We start from the raw sequence: 22,293 nt of genomic DNA, 5'->3' as shown, positions 1-22,293 counted from the left end.
TTGACATGTTTGTTATTGTTTAGAGCAAATCAGTGCCTCTAGTTTCTAGAACAAGCAACTACTTTGAAACGTAAATGTCACTTATCCCTTGATCCAAAATGCATTGTTATCAGTGTAGTCGTCTATAAATTCTGTTGCGCAAAAATGATATCTTGTGGTTATATTTGGTTGCAAAACCTTACTACTTGATTAATGCGTGTTTTTAAGCATCGCAGTACATTGTATGAATGCAGAGGGGGGTATAAACGTGTCGGACACATACGGAACATTTACATTGTTGCTAGGTAAACTACCACACGCCCTCCCTGCATGACTTTACTAGGTTGTCTTGCGTCTCAAATCCAGTATTTTTCCATCAAGTAGCGTATGAGTCACGTGATGTTAGAAAAAAAACGCTGTCATGTTTGCATCCTCTGTTGACATGTTTATAAAGTCGTGCAAGTATTTGAAAGGACGCAGAGTCGAGCGTGTGTGCATTTCAGTCACAGCATTTATCAAGTGAAATCGCGACCTTTCCCTGTCCACTTTAAAAGGCGTCGCGAGACATTATTCTCCTGGAGGTCGTTTTTCTAACCTCGTGCGTTCATGATCAGCTAGCCACGCCCACTCGTGGCTGGTGGAAAATTACCAGCTTATAGGGAACAGGACAACGATTCGCGATTGTGTATTATAGATCATGTATTCAATAATGACACCTTACCGAGCAGTTGGAAGCTCTTCCTGATATGTCATTAACCATACGTAACATGCCAGAATGATATTATGCATTAAATTAATAGCATTTTGCCTGCCATGTCAGGTCATCACTATGTAGATATTTAAGAAAAATAACGAAAACATGCTGCAAAAGGAAATCTGGTTGGCAAAAAGGTAGAAACAATGTAATACTGTGACAACTCTTTCCTGACTGTAAACGAGGAGTCCATTCTGCATGGAGTCTGCCCTCTTTTTCTCTCCACGGGCGTAGTGGTGGCGTGGGCGCTTGGGCGAACTGAATTAGACCGACAGCTAAATGGTCCAATGGGATCACGACTAGGAAGTCCCTGGCGAAGACGACACCAATCGCGGCGGAGTGTGGGTGTTGCTTCAGTCCAAACTTTGCGCGGCGCCATGGGCTGAAAGCTAAACCGAGATGGAATCTCCCAGTCTGAACCGGTTTCAACCGGTTACGAGTTAGTTGCTTGAGAGAGGAGAGGAGGCGCAGGGACACCATCACCACACCGCCCTGCTGCAACATTATTTAAGTAAATACTTAATTTGTCCGTCAATGATTATTTTATTCAGGATAATGTGTCGGGATAGACATTCTGTGGGATGCCTGGATGCTAGTTGAGGATTTTTCATCCCTGGCTCTTATCCTCCAGACATCACTCACTGCTGGGACTGGACACAGACACCGTTGCAGATAGTGTTTTTTATTTGCAGTGATACACAGTGTTTATATATAAAGTATACTCACAACTTATTTGGCAAAAGCCGCTCTTTCAGCCAGAGCCTGGGACTTTAGGGTAGGTAACGCGGTTGCAATGTGACGATTCTGTACGTAGTTTAGTTAAATTGAAAGAGGAAGGCTTCAGAGTGCATTAGCGTGATTAAGGAATAATAATCCAGGTAGTTCTGATGTGCTGAAATATGAATTAACCGAACTGCCACAATGTCATGTGCCAGTGTCTGCTGATTGCTGACCAGCTAGCACTGGCTCAATGCATAGTTAGTTACACTTTCGAAATCGGATGGTCGACTACTGTCCACTAATTGACCCAACAGTGCAGCACCAGTGTGTACCTGTGAATCACGGCTCTGCCGCTGATCGGTGAAACCAGCACTGGCTCTCCAAGAAATCACTTGTTTGAGAGGATGTCAAGTTGATGTTACTGGGCACTTTGCGTCAACTTTCTGCTTACTATCTGACCCAAAGGGCTGTAATCCCAAAGAGAGTGGATATTTAGTGATCGGTGTGTTACGTAATGTCTAAAGTGTAGGCCGGTGTAGCGTTAAACAACAGCTTAATTGGGGTGGTTTGTAATGTTGGACCTCCTCGTCGCGCCCTCCCGCCCCTCGCCTTGTGAAGGGGGAGTGGTCGCAGCTCTGTCAAGGTTAGAGTGATGGTCCGAGGGAGGACCACCTGTAAACCGCAGCCTCACACCACCAATGAACTGTCAACCGTTTGCAATTGTGAAACGGTGATCGTATAACGTTATAAGTAACGCTGACATGCGTGAATACGGTTTTCGTTATTACGGGTCTGCAACTAAGGATGTTTATAAGATGTGGGCTTTCCCTTGTGCGGATGTAAACAATGTGACGTATACGTTTGTTGCTAACACGTGGTTTGCTTGGTATACGCCAATTAATTGCTGATCGATTGATCCATTAAATTGTACAATTTAGTTACGAGTTGCGAGATCATTTAGTATAAATATTTACCGCTGTTTGTTTAGGTGGGAGCAAAAACTCGCTTTGTTGCTAGATTGTTATGTGTTTTAGCAGGTCAAGACCCTAAGATTTGCATACGGGATTTCAATGCATACATATTGATATTGTATTTAACATGAATTAGAGGTTGAATTGTTTTGATCTCCAATTTGAAAACATATTTTTCAGAGCTCTATGCCAGCAATAATGACAATGTTGGCAGACCATGCAGCACAGCAGCTGCTGGACTTTAACCAGAAACTGGACATCAACCTGTTGGATAATGTAGTAAACTGTTTATATCATGGAGTGGGACCACAGGTAGGTAACAAATTGTATTTTTGCTACATTACATAGCATTTTGGATTACATTTTGGATGACATTTAAGATTGCATTTAGGAAATGTTGAGCATTGTAGTACAAATAAATTTTTGCATATATCATATCTGAAACATGTCATCTACTAAGTGGTACAATAGCATTAAGATAGCATAAACAGTAGCTTGAAAATGCTATGTTGCTTATGCACCTGTAAAATGTACCTGTTTACCACCTGGGATATTTGGTCCTCAGGCCTTTATTCTAAATGCAACACTCTACTGTTATCTATTCCAACTCAGCAAAGAATGGCACAAGAAGTGTTGACACATTTGAAAGAGCACCCGGATGCCTGGACCCGTGTCGACACCATACTGGAATTCTCCCAGAATATGAACACCAAAGTAAGTGAACTGTGGCTCACATGGCACTGGTGCAGGGGGGCAGGCGTAGCCGCTGTTGACATCCCTTCTTTATCACATTTGAAGGAACAACAAGAACACATCCAATTCAGATATTTTTAAGGAACACCCTTTGGGTGCGTTTTGAGTTGTGCAGGTCCCATTTGATACATCGCACACAGTCCATGACTTATCAGCATGGGTGCAGGCGTCACTGGGAACAAAACCACTGGTCCTGGCAGTGTCTGTTTTCCATGCTTTTCGGAGCCCACCCCAGGACACTGGGACACAGTCGGTGACAGTGGACCTGTGGCCCTGTCACCTCTTCGACTATAGATATAATTTGCATTCAAATGAGGCCATTTAGCCTCTCAACCTTTTGATCAAAAAGAAGGATTACACCTTGAACCCTTTTTTAAAAACATGACCCTGTCTGTGAAAAGGTCCTCTTACGACTCAACAGCCTCTGCTCCCCTGCTCTTTCCACTTGTTAGCTTGTGACCCAGATGCCCTCCGCGGAGAGCCATGTCGTTGCTGCCCCCACTTTGCACCGATGAAGTGCATCACTTGTATGCACTTCATATCCAGCAAGTCGTGCTGGATTTTGTATACAATTATAGACCACCGGTTCTTGCTCAAAGTTAGGGACTCTCCTTGGCCAATTTTGTCACACTTTCTATTATCATGGTCTTGTAGGCATAATTTAACATCATGGACATGACAAAATATTCACAGGGTTTCCGTCCGTGCTCGAAACCTTGAAATGAACAAAAACATTTTCCAGTCATGTAAACCAATACAAATTTTTAAATGAAAACCAAATCATGCAAATTGGGTATAAAAACTACCAATAATATCAGCCACATTGAGGGAGGATTGGGGAATATGTTTGTGTGTGTAAGAATGCATTTGTTACCAGGTAATTGTGCTGGAAAATGAGTTGGTTAATCCAGGGCATTTCCTTTAAGACTATAAACAAGGGTCACATTGCTTGCCCATTCAATGGCTTTTAACACTGCATTCAATACTAACTTCTATCAAAATATCATATGATTTTTTCCCAATTTGTTACAAGCCAAAGATGAGGGCATTAAACCGAAAAGAGAAAACAGCCTTGAATTGTTATTGAGCTTAAAAGCAAAAAGTACGAAGCCAAAAATTTAAAAACTTTTGGGATAACAGTTGACGTTTTCATAAGCCATCATTTCAGTCATGATAACATGCCAATGTATTGACTTGAAAGTTGTGACTTTTTTGATATTAATCACAATGTTCCATTATGTTTAAGGCCTGTAATAGGACGAAACGGGGTGTGTCTTCCTGTGCACCTTGACACAGCTAGGCTTTGACGGCAGGCCTCCACAAGGTCTACCCTTTTTTAAATTCCCTTTGACTGAATTCTGTTCATCCGTTTCTGTTGCATCTGTTACACTGGACAGAGGGAAGTCAGGCGGCTCGGTTGAAGATGATGTCTTTTAAGGACCTAGATTCTCTGATTGTTTTTCAACTGTAGGGATCATGGCTCTGTCACCAACCTCCTCCTTCCTTTTTTGTGTTTCCTCCTTGTTCGTCCTCCTTCATGTCTCCAAAAAGAGTTTTTTAAACTATTTTCTTTAAGAAAGTCCTAAGTGGCGAGACCTTGGCTGTTTTTTCTGCTGATAACGTCATTCTAGTGCTTGTGTTTTTTGAGTGTCTCTTCTGGTTTAGTTAGCTGAAACAAAACAATAATTTCAGGATGGTCTGTGGCACCTGCTATTGTGTGCCCTTATTGCTGTAAACCTGCAATCTGGAGTTAATGCATGCCTGGTGTCACCCCTTTGGTTGTTTTGGTCCTGCAAATAGGATTTTTTTTTTTTTTACTGCTACAGTGTTATTGTCTTATAAGGTCATATATATATATATATATATATATATATATATATATATATATATATATATAGAATCAAGTAATCATTGGACGGGATGTAGGTGTATTGGTGTTATCTGCTGTTCATCAATGACCCAATTGATTTACCTAATTCATCAAACAAGATGTTTTACAATGTGGATTGTAAAAGAATCACATCATTTATTTACCATCTCCATGTGCAGAAATCACCCGACAAGCCGGGCATAAAACGGCCATGTCTTGAAAGACATTTTCAACATATCACATTAGTTCCTGTTGTGGATTATGATGTTGAATGTATCCCTCGCTCTTTCCTCCCCAACCTCTCTCTCCCCAGCCTCATCCTCTTCTAATGCATGCCATTTGTTGTTTCCAATCACATCGCACTCCTGAACCGATGATGATCCCTACAGTTGAAACTGTCAATCCTAACCATAGACCTTTTGATAGCATAAGTGGCTCCAAACAAAATAAGGAATTTAACCAAGCAAAGTTTTGCGGTTGTTGTCAGCGTGCCGAGGAGTTAACATAGGGCTCAACCTGTGGTGGGTCTTGCTGTTCCCTATGAGACACACCAGTTAAAGGGGACAACAGGACTTTCTCATTTAGTGCCACCGTGTGTTATGGCTGAATCGGTGTGAATGATAAATATGTGACTTTTATTCCCTGATGCTTTGTGAATTGGCACTGGGTTTAGAACCTTTTTAATGCTACGTATGTATGTATATTTATATGTAAATATACACCAGCAGGTCATAGCAGTGCCTCCTGGACCTCTGTTCTCCGTTGCTTTCTGGTGTGACACTGGGAGAAACAGCAGGACTTCTGCAGCGTTTAAACCTAATGCCTGTTGAGACCGAAGGGACAAGGCTGACCTTAGTCTATATTTTTCATATCGCCGACATCCCCAATGAACGAACCCTAAATCACACGGCAGTTGTTTAAGGAATGTCAGACAGACGCATGTTTGCCATTGCTTTGGTCGGCAGAATCCATCCTTCATAGGTTTTCCTGAAGCGTCTGTGTTGTGCGGTGGCACGGTGGATTTCCTGTGTACGTTGTACGGCACATGGGCAGGGAGTTTGTTGACATCCCGTGTCACGCTTTGGGTGAACACAGCTGTTTTAGGGACTCTTGTTTGATTGTCAAATGAATGGGGCGGATTGAGTCTGCAGGCCAAAGCACCTGGGGGTTTGACCTACGCATTTATTCATGATAGATGTCCACCGCAGAGAAGGTAAGCGTCTGGGTGCCACTCAGTAGACCACAACTTGTTTGAGCGTTTCTTTGGGGATGTTCGCAATAGGAAAAAAATATAACTAAAGCAGTCTTACTCTTTTAAAGAGAGGAGGAGGGAAGCAAAATGTTTTCTTACGCTACTATGTGCATGAAAGATGTCCCTTATAGCCCACTTGTCAGGGGTTCTTGCATTCAACATGTACACTGCTTGTTTATTGACCTCTGTCGTAACAACCGTAGCCCTAACGCCGCCTTCTCCTTTCAGTACTATGCTCTTCAAATTCTGGAAACGGTTATCAAAACAAGGTGGAAAATTCTGCCCAGGAATCAATGTGAAGGTAAGTTCAATTTGGTCTCGGAGTTATTTACTGCTGGTGCCTCGTTTTCTCGAAATCCACCCTCCCAGAATTCAAGACACGGTGCCCTCATCTGTGACCGTGGTGACTTGTGGTTGCCAAGTTGAGCAGTTTCCACGATTTCAGAATGCAGTTTTTGCTGTTTTTTTGCTGCTGGCTTTGACTGACAATTAGAAAATGACTTCAGTGAGAGGGTGAACCACTAAAGCAAGCCTAGGCGGTCTAGATTTTAATTGTGATGTCATACCGAAGAAATCACTGCTATTATAAGCATTAGAGTGTGTTGGATTAATTGAAAACATTAACATGAATTATCCACATTCACACAGTAACTGATCATGAGATTGACCATTTAGTAATTTAGACATTCTTTGCTTATACAAATGAGGAAATGACAACGCAAAACCATTGTGCAAAGAAGCTCTTCTCATAAAGGGAAATTGCCCCTTGCACCACAAAAAAACAAAACAATGAATGCATACACCATGATCTCGGATCGTGGATTTTAAATGTGAAATTGTTTTTATTTTTATTGTGATATTGCTGTTGGTTATTACAGCATTGATTTTCAACTTTGTTGCCACCTGCTGTTCTAAACAATCAGTGCAGAGGGACCCTTAAGAATGTGGGGCAGTTTAGTTGATAATCTTATGCTTTAATCTAAATCTATAATCGTTCTACCCCCATATTTCTAGTTCTTTAATTTCCGTAATAATTCTGCTAAACATCTACTTTCCTCATTGACCAAAGACTTCCCCACTTCTGACCGTAGATGCCTGGCTTTTGTTCAAGTGGCAAACCCAGTGCAGGGCGACCGGCAAGTATGTCTTTCCCCCCTTTGTGTTAAAGAGAATTGCTTCCGGCTCCGCCCATCACACCCTTCCACATAACACTCACAGATGTCACTTCTGCAGACAGCATCTCAAGCAGAGGAAAGACAAGGTGGTGATAGGTGGAGGTCCTTGCTCCTAATGAGCCCTGTGTTCTTAAAAACATTCAGGAAAATGGCATGCCATCTTCCACTGAATTGCCCTGCAATTTCATTTGGTTCTGCCCACCATGGCAGAAACTCTAGTGGCGTTTGCACACTACATCCGTGCCTATCCCTTCTGGGTTTTCGGCACCTGGAGTTAATGCCATTGAGCAGAGCACCTCTTCTAAACCAGATTACAGTACTGGGCTAGGATGGGTTAGTTTCAGCAGAGCTACCAGCCATTAGCCTTTGGTAGGACCACTGAGATAGGAATGCTCCACGCCAACGGGTCATGTCAGTGGTAACATTAGAGGGGTGTATTTTTCCCCTCAACCAGACCAATCAACGGCGGCTCTCTTGTGGTACTTTTCTGTTTCCATGCAGGTATTAAAAAGTACGTCGTGGGTCTCATTATCAAGACCTCGTCGGACGCGACTAATGTAGAGGTGAGTCAAGGAGTTCAAAGAGCCTTCCAAAATGCTTTGAACTGTTGAATGGTCCTTGGTTGCAGTGCATGCATGTGGCATCGGTTGATGGATCTATACGGTAGTAGTAGCCATGGTCGAACATGAATCTCTTTGTTTTAATACTTGTGGTCCACGGGCTGCAAAGATAAGTCGATTAATCGATAAATTCATAGACAGAAACTTTACCAAATCTTATTTTGATAATATATGTTGGTAGTACAAATAAAAAACATTTGCTTAATGCTTCAGAAATTCTAGAATGTTATAATTATTTTACATATCTTGGCTGGCAGTCAGACAATCGACCAGGAAAATGATAGTTTGTTGCAGCCCTTCTGTATGTGCTTAACTGTTTCGGATTATGCATTATTGTTGATCAGGAATTTTGTCAAAATGATTATGGTTATGTTTATGTGCTATTTTCCAGCGCTTTTGATGTGTCTGGTAGAGCTAAACAGTTGAAACAGCCGTTAAATGTTTCTGGACATTTCTAAGTGATGTTGTCTTTCTTTTCCAGAAGGAAAAAGTGTATATCGGGAAGTTGAATATGATCCTCGTTCAGGTGAGGCTCGGTTGTTCTTTGAGGTAATCTTAAGGGTGTATTAATATGTTAAAAAATCTCTGCTTTCTTATAATAGGATTTTGAAAATTGCTACTGGCTCTCAAAGAACAAGAACAAGTCATCTTGTTCTTTGTCTGGTCAGGTAGCTCCCAATTACTGTGCTCCAAATGGTTTAGAAAGAGGACTTTGCTATAAAGACAGATGGGCAGACTTGACTGCAAATTCTATCCGCACATTGAATTTTGTCCACTTGAATGAATTCAATTGAGTGAATAGAACCGTGTGTGTGTGTGTGTGTGTGTGTGTGTGTGTGTGTGTGTGTGTGTGTGTGTGTGTGTGTGACTGCAATAATGCTAATAAGAAAAAGCTAACTTTGCAGCCCCCGGCACATTCCAGGTTACTCTCACCTACTCAGCGGTGCTAGCCAGTGTCTGTAGCACATTTGTCTGTGTAGACTTGCAGTGCACTTCCATGCACATATTGGTTTGTTGTTCTTATTTGAGCCGCTAAACAAATGTCAACGATTGAATCTGGGGCAGCGCTCGAGGCGTAACCTTGCGTCACTGCTCCTGGTAGATCTTGAAGCAGGAGTGGCCCAAGCACTGGCCCACCTTCATCAGTGACATCGTGGGCGCGAGTCGCACAAGTGAGAGCCTGTGTCAGAACAACATGATCATCCTCAAGCTGCTCAGCGAGGAGGTGTTCGACTTCTCCAGTGGACAGATGACCCAGGTCAAGGCAAAGCACCTCAAGGACAGGTCAGTAAACTGAAACCCACCGGCCACAGACCACCCTGACCTATGACCCCTGAGCCACAACCCCATGTACTGAAACTAGGGCTGGGTGATTTATCGATATTTAAAATATATCGATATTTTTTCAAACGCGATATGGAATGAGACCATATCGTCAACATCGATATAATTTAATTTGCGTTGAAATTACAGCACATTTGTTCCAAATGACAGCAGTTTCGAACCGCGCCTGCCGCCTGCTATTTCGTAACTCTGCTTATGTCTCTCCCGCTCTGCCTCTGGCTCACACACACAGTCTCTGCCCCCCCCCCCCCACTCACGTCTCTTTTTGAAATCGCGAAACATAGAGTCCGCCGGCACAAGCGGCTCCGAGGAGCTTGTTTGTAAGCGAAAGACCAACGTCTCCATAGGGGTTTATTCAACCATCAAACTGTTTTCAATTCTAAACGGTAGGAATAGTAATGGTAAATCCAAACGGTAGGTAGGTATAGTAATAACGGTAACTCCACAGTAACTAACTTCAAGGTTTCTCACTCCGCGAGACCCAAACATAAAACAAGCTTTTGACCGTGGTATTATATATTATAATGTTGTCAAATACGAGGCGGAGGCAGTGTCTAGTCCAGGGTTTATTCAACCATCAAACTGTTAAATTCCAAAAGGTAGAAATACTAATCTTAAATCGGCGCACCGCCGCTGCCCCCCCCGTCGACAAATATCGATATTTATCTTATATCGATATTCTGCTTGAAGATGTCGAGATATGACTTTTGGTCCATATCGCCCAGCCCTAACTGAAACCCACCGGCCACAGACCACTCTGACCTATGACCTCTCAGAGCCACAACCCCGTCTTGCGGGTCTGTGGAAGTTCATCTGGGCGGCAGTAGCTCCGAAGGTAGAGCGGGTTGGCTGGTAACCGCAAGGTTGCTAGTTCAATCCCCGGCTCCTCCTAGCTGAGTGTTGAGGTGTCCCTGAGCAAGGCACCTAACCCTAACTGCTCCCGACGAGCTGACGAGCGTTGCATGGCTGACTCCGCCGTCAATGTGTGAATGTGTGTATGAATGGGTGATTGTGAGTCAATATTGTAAAGCGCTTTGGGTGGCCACTGGTTACAGAAAAAGCGCTATATAAATGCAGTCCATTTACCATCTGTTCAGGTGGGATTTGTATGTAAATTAAAACTTGTTATCTAGCGTGTTTTGGGGACAATCAAACATAAAAAATGCCTCGCTGTGTAAGGATCTTCTTTCTAGACCTTAAAAATCCTAACTGGCTTACTGATGAACATGGGCATGGTGTTCATCGCACATACACTGTGAACTGATCATCTCAAGCCCTGCATAAAATTGGCCTTCTCTGTCGGTCATGGAACAATAACTCTTTTCATCTTCTACCTTTTATTCTCATGGAAATTGATTTCTGACCTGTTTGTTATTGTTGGGTTTCTTTCAGCATGTGCAACGAATTCTCCCAGATTTTCCAGCTTTGCCAGTTTGTCATGGTATGTAGATGTACCTCTCCCATGGTGCTCGTTATTTTGTGTGGAATTGTCCTCCCTTTCATATTTCTGCATATTTGGCTTTCAACTCTTTGTGCTGCTCTCCCCCTCCCAGGAGAATTCCCAGAATGCACCCTTGGTCCACGCAACCCTGGAGACCTTGTTACGGTTCCTCAACTGGATTCCACTGGGCTACATCTTTGAAACTAAACTCATTAGCACACTGGTGTATAAGGTAGGCCCATATCAAATGTGTTTCTTTTTTAATTAATGTTAAAAAATAAACAGGAAAATGAATTTGAATACATTTGTTAATTCCCAGAGCATTTTAAATAAATAAATAAAGACACAGTTTCAGTCGGTATTCCTCATGAGGTTTTCGTGGGGAATGAGCTACTGGCTGTTTTCTGACCAGTAGCCCTAGATGAGCGGATATATTATAACATTGGGATGCCAGGCAGAGCTAACCTGGCCGGGTAGTGAAGTGATAATATCACTTTGTATTCTCACTTCATTTGAATAACGATCCCGACGGCAAGCATCAATTGACGGAGAACCACACAGAACGGTTGTCTTAATGCCTGGCCCTTGCCTCCCGTCAGTTCCTGAACGTGCCCATGTTCCGCAACGTGACGCTGAAGTGCCTGACGGAGATCGCAGGCGTGAGCGTCAGCCAGTACGAAGAGCAGTTCGTCACCCTCTTCACGCTGACCATGTGTCAGCTCAAACAGGTAAGACCTATTGTAACAAGTTCACAGAGCGCTTGGACACCAGGTTTGCTTTTCCAATAGAAAGTCCTTTTATTTTGATCGCTCAGAAGTCCCAACAAAACACAAGTCATTAAACGTAAATCATAACTCCGCTCAACGCGGTCACAGGGTGCGTTCGCCCCTGTCTCTCTGCTCGCCCCTGTCTCTCTGCTCCCGATCCTTCTCACTACAAGACAAAGCAGGCACATAAATACACACTCCCTGATTGGTCTGATTGCGAGCAGGTGCCCGCAATCAGACCCAATCCCCCCCCCCAGCAGATCCGGTGCGCTCCCAACATGCCCATACTCCCCCTACAGGCCAGACGCCGCACGACCCCCACAGCTATACAGTGTCTTATCTCTTTATTGGCCTCGTCCCGGGACACTAGGAGAGTGTCAGAGCAAACGGGGCAAGATAGTGTCCTGGTGGCAGCGGTGCTCGTCTTCCAGTCGAAATGTAACATTGTTCGATCCCCAATGTTAACAGCCTTCTTGTTGAGCAATATTCCCTAACTCCTTGCTCCATAATGCCTGCATCTCAATTCAATACAAGACACTATGGTTAGATGGTATTAAGGAGGTCCCAAATGACTTGAAGGTGATCCGGAAGATCCCAAACGACGAGGAGCCAGTGTTGACGTCAGTCTGTTTCCTTCTCCGTTCAGATGCTGCCCCTGAACACCAACATTCGGCTGGCCTACGCCAACGGGAAGGACGACGAGCAGAACTTCATCCAGAACCTCAGCCTTTTCCTCTGCACCTTCCTGAAGGAGCACGGCCAGCTGGTGGAGAAGAGGCTGAACCTAAGGGAGACGCTGATGGAGGTGAGGCCGCGTCAGATTACCCCAGCCTGCTGTCAAGGACGGCTAGACGATCTCTGAGCTGTTGTCCACTAACTGCAACATTAACATTTTAGGGGGGAAAACTGTCAAATGGGTTTGATAAATATGCAGTCTTCCCAGCGCTTATCGGGGTACATTGTTAAGCATGATTCATGGCCGTCGTTATTTTTTAAGTGGCTGGTTATATCTCATCTTGGTCTCCCCCAGGGGGGCTATAGTCTCTTTTATTTATTATTTATTTAGTACTTTGTTTGTTAAGTGATTTGCTCTGGTAATGGCATCCTCATTGGAGGTCTTGATGGCGGGCACTACTTTTAGATTTAGCACTATTTGAATCACTATTTGTATTACTTACCATCCTCTCATCGCAGGCCCTGCACTACATGCTGCTCGTGTCGGAGGTGGAGGAGACGGAGATCTTCAAGATCTGCCTGGAGTACTGGAACCACCTGGCGGCAGAGCTGTACCGCGAGAGCCCCTTCTCCACCTCCACCTCGCCCCTGCTCTCCGGCAACCAGCACTTTGACGTGCCGCCCCGCAGACAGCTCTACCTGCCCGTGCTCTCCAAGGTAGCGGCGGTTTAGTGTGACGGGGCAGGTGTGGGGGTGTGTGTGTGAGGGTAGGTGTGTGTGATAGGACGGGTGTGTGCGTGTTGGGGCGGGGGGGTGTGTCTGGGGGCCGGGTGCATGTGCGTGGGATATCAGATCGTCGACTATCTCAAACAAAGACGCTTTAAGTAATTTGTAAAGGATTGTTAAACACTCCATACTGCGCTGTGTACTTCTGCCCTTTACTTTTCGGTCCTTTCCGCTTCCTAATCAGGAAGTGTCAGGAAGTGATCCCAATCAGGCAGGCTGGCAGGGAAGCCGCTGCCCATACTGAGGTGATGATTACGGACAGTCTCGTACGGCCGAGCGTGTTATGACAAATTACTCCATCACCGACTGGGGGCGTGGTCGCTCCCAGAGCCAGCCTTTCCGAACAGATTTTTATTGAATTATCTTTTTTATATGATTTTTAACGCTTAACGTACGATAAGTCACGTGGGGACATGGTGCAAATGAAAAGGAAGAGGAGGAGACTAAATTGCGGTTGACACGCCCTTACCAAGAAGGTTCAACACCCATTGTCCCCAGTTGGGGGACAGGAGGCTGTGTGTGTGTGTAGGGGGGCTGACCAGGTGCGCTGCCCCCTGCTCCAGGTGCGCCTGCTGATGGTGAGCCGCATGGCCAAGCCGGAGGAGGTGCTGGTGGTGGAGAACGACCAGGGGGAGGTGGTGCGGGAGTTCATGAAGGACACGGACTCCATCAACCTCTACAAGAACATGAGGGAGACGTTGGGTACGGCCGCGCCTTTCCTCACCTCTCGCTCTCTTCCTTGGCTTTTTCCTTTTGAAAGACTGTGTGAGGGAATAATCCAAGGCAAGACATTTGGGAGTCGCAGCACAAAGTACAAGATGGTAGTGGATTCAAAAGTAAAAGTAAAAAAAAAAAAAACATACCATCAAAAATGATGGAAACAAAGTCCCTATAATATGTCTCCATAGAATGTCCGCTCTAATAGTTAAAAACAGTCTCCTTTATACCCCGTGCTCAAGTATAATCTGCAGAACCACATCATTCCCGCTGGCATGCCACACCTGTAATCTACTAAAACACAAATCGTTTACGCGGGCTTAATCTCAATGGGGGCCGGTACTAATCTTCCTTCACTTGACCCACTGACCCGTCCGTGACCCCGCAGTGTACCTGACCCATCTGGACTACGCCGACACGGAGCGCATCATGACGGAGAAGCTTCACAACCAGGTGAACGGCACCGAGTGGTCCTGGAAGAACCTGAACACGCTGTGCTGGGCCATCGGCTCCATCAGCGGCGCCATGCACGAGGAGGACGAGAAGAGGTTCCTGGTCACCGTCATCAAGGTGCGTACGCCGCCCACGTCAACACGGGAGGCGCCGCGCTACCCAAACCACTAGACTGTGGGCCAGCGTTTGTTCCTAAACACCGTTCCTGGGGTTCGGAACCCTTTTCAACCCACTTCCCTGTTCCTAGAACGTGTTCGGGACCCACAGCCGACCGAACTCTCTATTTCGGAACCCAGCCGTAACTAAGGAGTGATTCCAGGGTTATTAATGAAATGCTCACATGAGAATTACACTGCACAGCCAGTATACTTTCAGCATTGATTCATTGTGAAAAGCTCATGCTTTTTAATTGCCCCTGCATGAGGAATATTCAGTTTGTCTCTGCATGGGGCCCTTGCCTTCTGCAGACTTACCAGGAAAACAACCAAATTTCCCTAATTTGACTAATAGATGTGACACATAAATAACACACACCACAAAGTTCACCAGAGTGCAGATGGTTCTCGGGTCAAACCGGAGTCTCTCTCACTGGGTCGATATGAGACAATATTCTGTTGCACCAGCGATAACACTCAAGCGGAGTGAAGCAGACACTCAAGGCTGTGAAACGTTCGTGACGCACTCTCTGCCTCCAGGATCTGCTGGGTCTTTGTGAGCAGAAGAGGGGCAAGGACAACAAGGCCATCATAGCCTCCAACATCATGTACATCGTGGGCCAGTACCCCCGCTTCCTCCGGGCCCACTGGAAGTTCCTGAAGACGGTGGTCAACAAGCTCTTTGAGTTCATGCATGGTGAGCGTAGCTGGATAGCACCGGGGGCTAGCACGGGTAGCACTATCACTAGCTAGAACACTGTGGACCTTTAAGCTACCGTGTTCCAGAGAGGTTTATAAAGCATTGACAAACTGATGGGGTTTATGGTTTATGCCTACTATACTCCTAACTTGCATCCTCACTACTGCTATTGATTGTAAAAGAGGCATCAGATGAACACATGCTGTCTTCACTTCCTAATTTGGAGTGTTTCGTCATCGTTTGCCTTAGCAACTTCACGGAAGTCACCTCGCACTTGTATGTGTGCGTGCGTGTGCTGATTCAGTGTGCTCAGCAATAGCTCACCCGTCTCTCTCTCTCTCTCTCTCTCTCTCTCACTCTCTCTCGCCCCGCCAGAGACCCATGACGGTGTGCAGGACATGGCGTGCGACACTTTCATCAAGATTGCCCAGAAGTGCCGGCGCCATTTTGTCCAGGTGCAGGTGGGAGAGGTGATGCCCTTCATCGACGAGATCCTCAGCAACATCAACACCATCATCTGTGACCTGCAGCCGCAGCAGGTACAATACACACTGCTGCTTCCAGCAGCGCCGTTGAGGTGTGTGGGAGGTGCACAGGAATCCAAATACATACATGGATAACATTTGCAGTGGTGCTAGTATTCCATCAGTGGCGCTGTTCCACTGATGCATGTAGGGGAAACACTAAAACATGTTTAAGTTCAACCTGGAAGCTAATCTTTATGTCCCCAAATGTCCCTTTTGATAGTATTGTAACACAATCCAACAAATTTAGATTATTGGAATAAGACGTTTGACCTGTTTTGCATCATTGAATACATCTGTGGTAATCAGATGCGTAGTATGTTTTCCTATGTATGTGTTTCCGTCATAGAACCCAGACCAAGAGGTTACATATTTTTTGGTTGCCAGCCACCTCACTAAAGCAGTCTAGTGTGGCTCTTTAAAGACGTCCAGACAGCCTGTGACTCTTCCTTCACCTAATGCATGCATTTCTTGTGTCCCCAGGTCCACACCTTTTACGAGGCTGTGGGCTATATGATCGGGGCTCAGACGGACCAGGCGGTGCAGGAGCACCTGATAGAGAAGTACATGATGCTGCCTAACCAGGTGTGGGACAGCATCATCCAGCAGGCCACTAAGGTACCTCCAGCCCCCCCGTTGATCCTCGAACCGCACTGCGGTCGGGTTTGTTCTTTGTGATGTTACATTTGATTAATGATAATGTTTGGAGTAGTTATATCTGTTAATATATTTTTTTATTTTTTATTTGAGGGGGTGTGTCTGCTGTGTTTAGTTAATTATGTGGTTTTCAAAGTTCTAGCCACGCACCCCCTTTATCATAATATTACTCCCTTTAAAATTAAATTAATGAACTTCTCACTCAGCATAGTGATGCATTTCAAATACGGCCAGCGCTTATTTACAGAACAGCCATCTCCTCGGACAAATAATTTCCTCAATGTATCGCACGTGAGCTCTTAAAAGACCCTCATCTCGTCAACATGCAGAGCTGTGCTCACCTGACCCCCCCCCCTCTGCAGAACGTGGACATCCTGAAGGACCCGGAGACGGTGAAGCAGCTGGGCAGCATCCTGAAGACCAACGTGCGCGCCTGCAAGGCGGTGGGCCACCCCTTCGTCATCCAGCTGGGCCGCATCTACCTGGACATGCTCAACGTCTACAAATGCCTCAGCGAGAACATCTCTGCGGCCATCCAGACCAACGGTGGGTGGGGACCCGTGTGGCGCTGGGGTTCAGGGTTGGTTTGGTTAAAGGAAACCTGTATTTGGACATGGTATAATTATTTGAATGTTTTTGTGTGTGCGTGTGCGTGTGCGATCAAGATTCATCTTTGAGTTGAGCGGGGAAACCTTTAATGGTCTTTCAGACTATTTATTTGATTCAATGTTTTCCTATTTACTGATGCATTTCAACAGTGTCTCTGCTTTGCTTTTGAGGCTGTAAAGTCTGTTTGGAAGAATGTGATCAGAGTCGGTGCTCATCAATATCCCTTGCAGGTGAGATGGTAACCAAGCAACCCTTGATCCGGAGCATGCGGACGGTGAAACGAGAGACGCTCAAACTGATTTCAGGCTGGGTTAGCCGATCCAACGATCCACAGATGGTGAGCAACAGCAGTGCAGCTCTGTGCTTGAGTACACTTGGCCTCTACAATGACCGACCTCTAGAATCATCTGAATCCGCTGATGGCAACAAGAAGTATACTTAAAGAATGCACTTTTAGTAGCCTGATTATCATCCTGAATCTCTTTTTCGTTTCACTTCATGATTTAGACAGTTTATTTTGCCTGAGCTGTCAGAAAGTGAATTGTTAGGATTTTACCCCCCTTGCTTCTACCTACTTTTTAAAAAAAAAAAAAAAACAGGAATTCCTTTTTATACATTAAACAATAGCGAGAGCCCAGAGGCAGAAAGACACTTCAAAGGCAGAATCCAATCCCTCACTATGGGAATCGCTAGCCGTTAGTCCCACGGAATCCATCATCATATCTGTGCTTCCAGTCCTGCCTACAAGACATCGATCGGTCCCCGATCTCCCCCCCCCCGTCCCCGTCCCTGACCACATCCCCCCCCCTCCCCTCCAGGTGGGGGAGAACTTTGTGCCGCCACTGCTGGACGCCGTGCTAATCGACTACCAGCGCAACGTGCCGGCGGCCCGGGAGCCCGAGGTCCTTAGCACCATGGCGACCATCGTCAACAAGCTGGGCGGACACATCACGGGCGAGATCCCCCAGATCTTCGACGCCGTCTTCGAGTGCACGCTCAACATGATCAACAAGGTGGGGCCCCAGGAGCCACACTGAGCACAGGGTTTGGTGTTCGTCCGGACGCAGTGTTGCCCGACGCGTTAAAGTCTGAGACTTACAGTCGGGGGTGTTGGTTGGTTTCTCTGCGTTACGGAGAGCTGTCACATGCCTGAAATGCTTTCCGACGTCATGTGCAACCATGACTAGTTTCGGCGCTCTTGATGGCCATATATGGAGGGGCGTAGCCTGTAGGTCATTTAGGTTCCAAGTGTTACATGATCTGTGTTGAAGGGTTGCGTCACAAGAAGACACTGGAGCTAAAAAAAAGTATAACTGTTCATTCACTCCACGCACCCTGGAGGAAAATAGATGGATGGATAGCAAGATTGTGCTTGTTAAAGCTAACAATATAGCAAAAACAAAATAATTACAATGAATTATAGCTTGGGATAGAGGACACTAATACCAGTTCAGTTGAATACCAGTACACACTAATGGTTGTTTTACCGTTTCCTTAATGGCGATAGAACTTCGAGGAGTTCCCGGAGCACAGGACCCATTTCTTCTACCTGCTCCAAGCCGTCAACTCCCACTGCTTCCCTGCATTCCTGGCCATCCCCCCTGCCCAGTTCAAGCTGGTGCTGGACTCCATCATCTGGGCCTTCAAGCACACCATGAGGAACGTGGCTGACACTGGTAGGGCTCGGTCACACACGACCCAACACGGAGGTCACCTGGCATGAGAACAGGGTCGATTACAGAGCCATGCCGACCCCGTAAGTGGGCCCCGGGCAGGGGGTCATCCGGTGACAGTGTGTGTGGCCCTGTCCCTCCCTCCCCAGGCCTGCAGATCCTCTACACCCTCCTCCAGAACGTGGCCCAGGAGGAGGCGGCGGCGCAGAGCTTCTACCAGACGTACTTCTGTGACATCCTGCAGCACATCTTCTCCGTGGTCACCGACACGTCGCACACGGCCGGTGAGCCCCCCTTCCCCCCTCTGAAACGTCCTTTCTGGGGTTAATGACAATGTTATTCATGTGGCGGGAACGAGGTTACCTAGAGAGACGGCTATTGTTGAATACTTTGCTCACAGAACCCTCAGAGAGCTGAACCCTTGCTGTAGGCCTCTATATCATAATATCCAGCAGTGGTAATAACGTGTGTGTGTGTGTGTGTGTGTGCGCTACAGGCCTGACGATGCATGCGTCCATCCTGGCCTACCTGTTCAACCTGGTGGAGGAGGGCAAGATCAGTACGGCCCTCAACCCCGCGGCCCCCACCAGCAACCAGGTCTTCATCCAGGAGTACGTGGCCAACCTGCTGAAGACGGCCTTCCCTCACCTACAGGAGTACGTACACACACACACACACACACACACACACACACACACACACACACACACACACACACACACACACACACACACACACACACACACACACACAGAAGCTGTCTTTTGAAGGAATAGCAAGTATGCTCAACAGGTTGTGTGTTGTCTTGACCAGTGCCCAGGTGAAGGTGTTTGTGACGGGGCTGTTCAGTTTGAACCAGGACATACCTGCTTTCAAGGAGCACCTAAGAGACTTCCTAGTCCAGATCAAGGTGAGGCCAGCCTCTGCTTTCAAGCTCTGTTTTGTTTTCTTAAGTCCACATCGGGGCTATTGCACTGCCTGCCCAGTGTGTTTTGTTTACCTTTGGAACGCCGGGGCTATTTTTAACAACAAGGTTTATCATTAGCGGCTCTTGTTTCTATAAATAACATTTTCCTACGGGTCCATGGGCTGCCCCTTTAAACAAACCTCAGGCGGCCTGCCAGCTCGTAGCTGGAGACCATAACATGGGGATAGAACTGCCAGTGAGGACCGACGGGATGGGTAACCCCCTCTCTCTCTCTCTTTGCCTCCCAGGAGTTTGCGGGCGAGGACACCACAGACCTGTTCCTGGAGGAGCGGGAGGCATCGCTGCGCCAGTCCCAGGAGGAGAAGCACAAGATCCAGCTGTCTGTGCCAGGCATCCTCAACCCCCACGAGATCCCCGAGGAGATGTGTGACTGAGCCCCCCCCCCCCGCCCCTCGTTCCCTTGACAAACTGTACAGCCCTCCCCCCCTTCCTCTGCAAACAAAACGTGCAAACGTAGGAGAGAAACAAAAAACGAACCGCATTAAGTGACACCACAGCAGAACCCAAAAGGGGCGTTTCGCGGAAAATCCCGTGTCCCCCCCATGTGCCGGCAGAGCGGGGCATCCCATTGGATGTTTATCGACCAAAACAATGCCAACAATATGTAAATGATAACCATGTCACCCTGTGGCTCTTTTGCATCATAGGCATTTTGTATGGAGACTTGGTGTAATATCTTTACAAAATGGTTATTTCAACTGAAGTTTGTTTGATCTGTGACACATCCCAAGAACTTGCATGAGGTTGAGACAGTTAGGAAAAGTGAACATGTTTTTTTTTTTTTGTCTTTTCTTCCTTTCTCCTCCTTTGTTCTTGTTTTTTTATATTTTCAGTTCCCTGTCGTCCACATAATTGTTTATAATATATATTTATATATACGCACAGTTTAAGCAGACGGTGTGTGTGTGTGTGTGTGTGTGTGTGTGCGTGGGAGGCGAAGCGAAGCATGTGTGAAGAGGCATCAGAATAGAGGCTTCTAGAGGAGTGGCAATGGACACACATTTGGTGCCCCCACTGCACCGATGGTATGAATTTGGCTGCGTTTTGAATGAAGGCTTGAAGAGAAGCTGCTCTTCTCGCGGAGCGTGGAGTCGTATGTTTGCCTTGACTTAACAAACAAAAAGGAGGGGGAAAATAGGATGTTTGGCCACGGCCGGACAGGAATCTGTTTTTTCTTTTTAAGGGAAAACAAAGTCGATAATGTGCATATCCTCCCAACTGTACTGCATTATGAATACCGTGGGAACAAAAAATCGATGATTATTACTTCCTTATTCTATTTTTTTTTTTTTTTTGGTGTGTGTGTGCGTGTGTGCTGTCGCCTGGTCGACATCAGCGTTTTGTTTTCCTCTAAGAGGACTGTTGCTCATTTATGAGCCTTCATTAATGGCATGTTTTAAGGAAGCAGTGGAGATATTTATGGGTTCTTGGTTTGGTTGCATCTTTATAACTCCCGTTTCACTCTGACAGCTTTTTCAGGATTTTGAATTCTACTAATTTACGTTGTTTACCATAATCCTGTAGTGCTTCAATTCACTACCTTTAGAAACCAATACAACCTTGGTTTACTTATTATTTTATATATTTTTTTTCCTTTGTCATTTGTAACTGTTTTAAGATCAATCCAAATAAACAAAAGGCTTTTGTCCAGAGAGCAAAAGTAATTGCCAATTAGCTTAATTAGGGACAGAATGTATAAATCCAAATAATTACCTAATATCTAATGGAAAATATCCCTTCTCAAGTGATGGATTTGTTGTGAACTTTTTGAACTGATTAAAGATGAGAATTTTATAAGCACCTGTTTCTTTATTTTACCAACAAAGAAAACCTAAATAAAACAATCTACCATTATTGTGTTCCATATCCCCCTCCGTGTTCCTAGTCTCTGCTTGGGCTGTGATGGATGGCTTTACATTAAAATAACTGCCCGAGGACTGATTGGATTGTTAGGGGAGAAAAGATTATGGTTATTTAAGAGCTAATTTCAAAGCTTTGATTTCACAAGCTTTATAAAAAATATATGCAGGGCTCAAATGGAGTTTAAACGTAAACGGTGTATAAACACACTTCCTACATTTCTGAAAAAACGTTTAATCACCTCTAAATAAAGTTTCCGCAACTTCAAAATGTGTTGGAACGAACCGTATTAAATTCATATTTGCGCTGCATTATCAGTGTTTACGGTATCTACAGTTTTTATACTAGATACAGGCATGTGTTACATCAAAAATGTTTCAGCTCCTTCTACTGTCACATTTAAATATCTAAGCGATGGGATATATAGTCTTCAAGTTTTAGCCATGCTCCCATAACACTCATACATTGTGGAACTTTCAGAATTCCACTCTAGATTAAGTTTATAATTTCACATTTGGTACTGCTGGTTGTTTGTACTTTGTGATTGTTACCTTGATCACAGAATTAATAGTTTAGCCTTTATTTGAACCAACCACTAAACCCCTGTGTGTGTGTGTGTGTGTGTGTGTGTGTGTGTGTGTGTGTGTGTGTGTGTGTGTCTGTGTGTGTGTATATATATAAATTAGTGCAGCAAAATTGCTAGACCAGGGAGTCAATTCACACAATAAATCAGAAACACTTTAGAATAACTAAAACTTTGACTCAGGTTCAAGTCCCACCAGGAACGCTCTCCTGGGAAAACCAATGAAGTTAAGAAACTATGTCCTGTGAATTGTTGAGTCCTTTAAAA

At 45.4% G+C, this 22,293-nt stretch overlaps 1 protein-coding gene across 3 annotated transcripts; it reads left to right on the top strand.

The window, feature by feature from the left end:
- Positions 1 to 1,189: 1,189 nt before the first annotated feature.
- Positions 1,190 to 21,372, top strand: xpo1b (exportin 1 b). 3 transcript variants are annotated; one of them, XM_079728974.1, is made up of 25 exons: positions 1,190 to 1,244; positions 2,605 to 2,736; positions 3,037 to 3,138; positions 6,528 to 6,600; positions 7,976 to 8,037; positions 8,576 to 8,620; positions 9,197 to 9,378; positions 10,831 to 10,879; positions 10,992 to 11,111; positions 11,479 to 11,607; positions 12,293 to 12,451; positions 12,841 to 13,038; positions 13,671 to 13,809; positions 14,213 to 14,394; positions 14,973 to 15,129; positions 15,508 to 15,671; positions 16,140 to 16,274; positions 16,676 to 16,859; positions 17,153 to 17,259; positions 17,741 to 17,935; positions 18,430 to 18,598; positions 18,745 to 18,879; positions 19,092 to 19,251; positions 19,409 to 19,505; positions 19,811 to 21,372. In XM_079728974.1, the coding sequence occupies exons 2-25, from the start codon at positions 2,611 to 2,613 to the stop codon at positions 19,955 to 19,957; spliced, it is 3,216 nt and encodes a 1,071-aa protein (XP_079585100.1). In that variant the 5' UTR covers positions 1,190 to 1,244; positions 2,605 to 2,610; the 3' UTR covers positions 19,958 to 21,372. The 3 variants fall into 3 exon arrangements, with proteins under 3 accessions (XP_079585100.1, XP_079585101.1, XP_079585102.1); XM_079728975.1 differs by lacking the exon at positions 1,190 to 1,244 and adding an exon at positions 1,394 to 1,508; XM_079728976.1 differs by lacking the exon at positions 1,190 to 1,244 and adding an exon at positions 7,391 to 7,439 and having other exon boundaries at positions 2,698 to 2,736.
- The last annotated feature ends 921 nt before the right edge of the window (positions 21,373 to 22,293 follow it).

Source organism: Pollachius pollachius (assembly GCF_949987615.1).
Source record: "Pollachius pollachius genome assembly, chromosome: 2".
NCBI classification, from domain to species: domain Eukaryota; kingdom Metazoa; phylum Chordata; class Actinopteri; order Gadiformes; family Gadidae; genus Pollachius; species Pollachius pollachius.
This window is presented reverse-complemented; position numbering and strand designations above follow the sequence as displayed.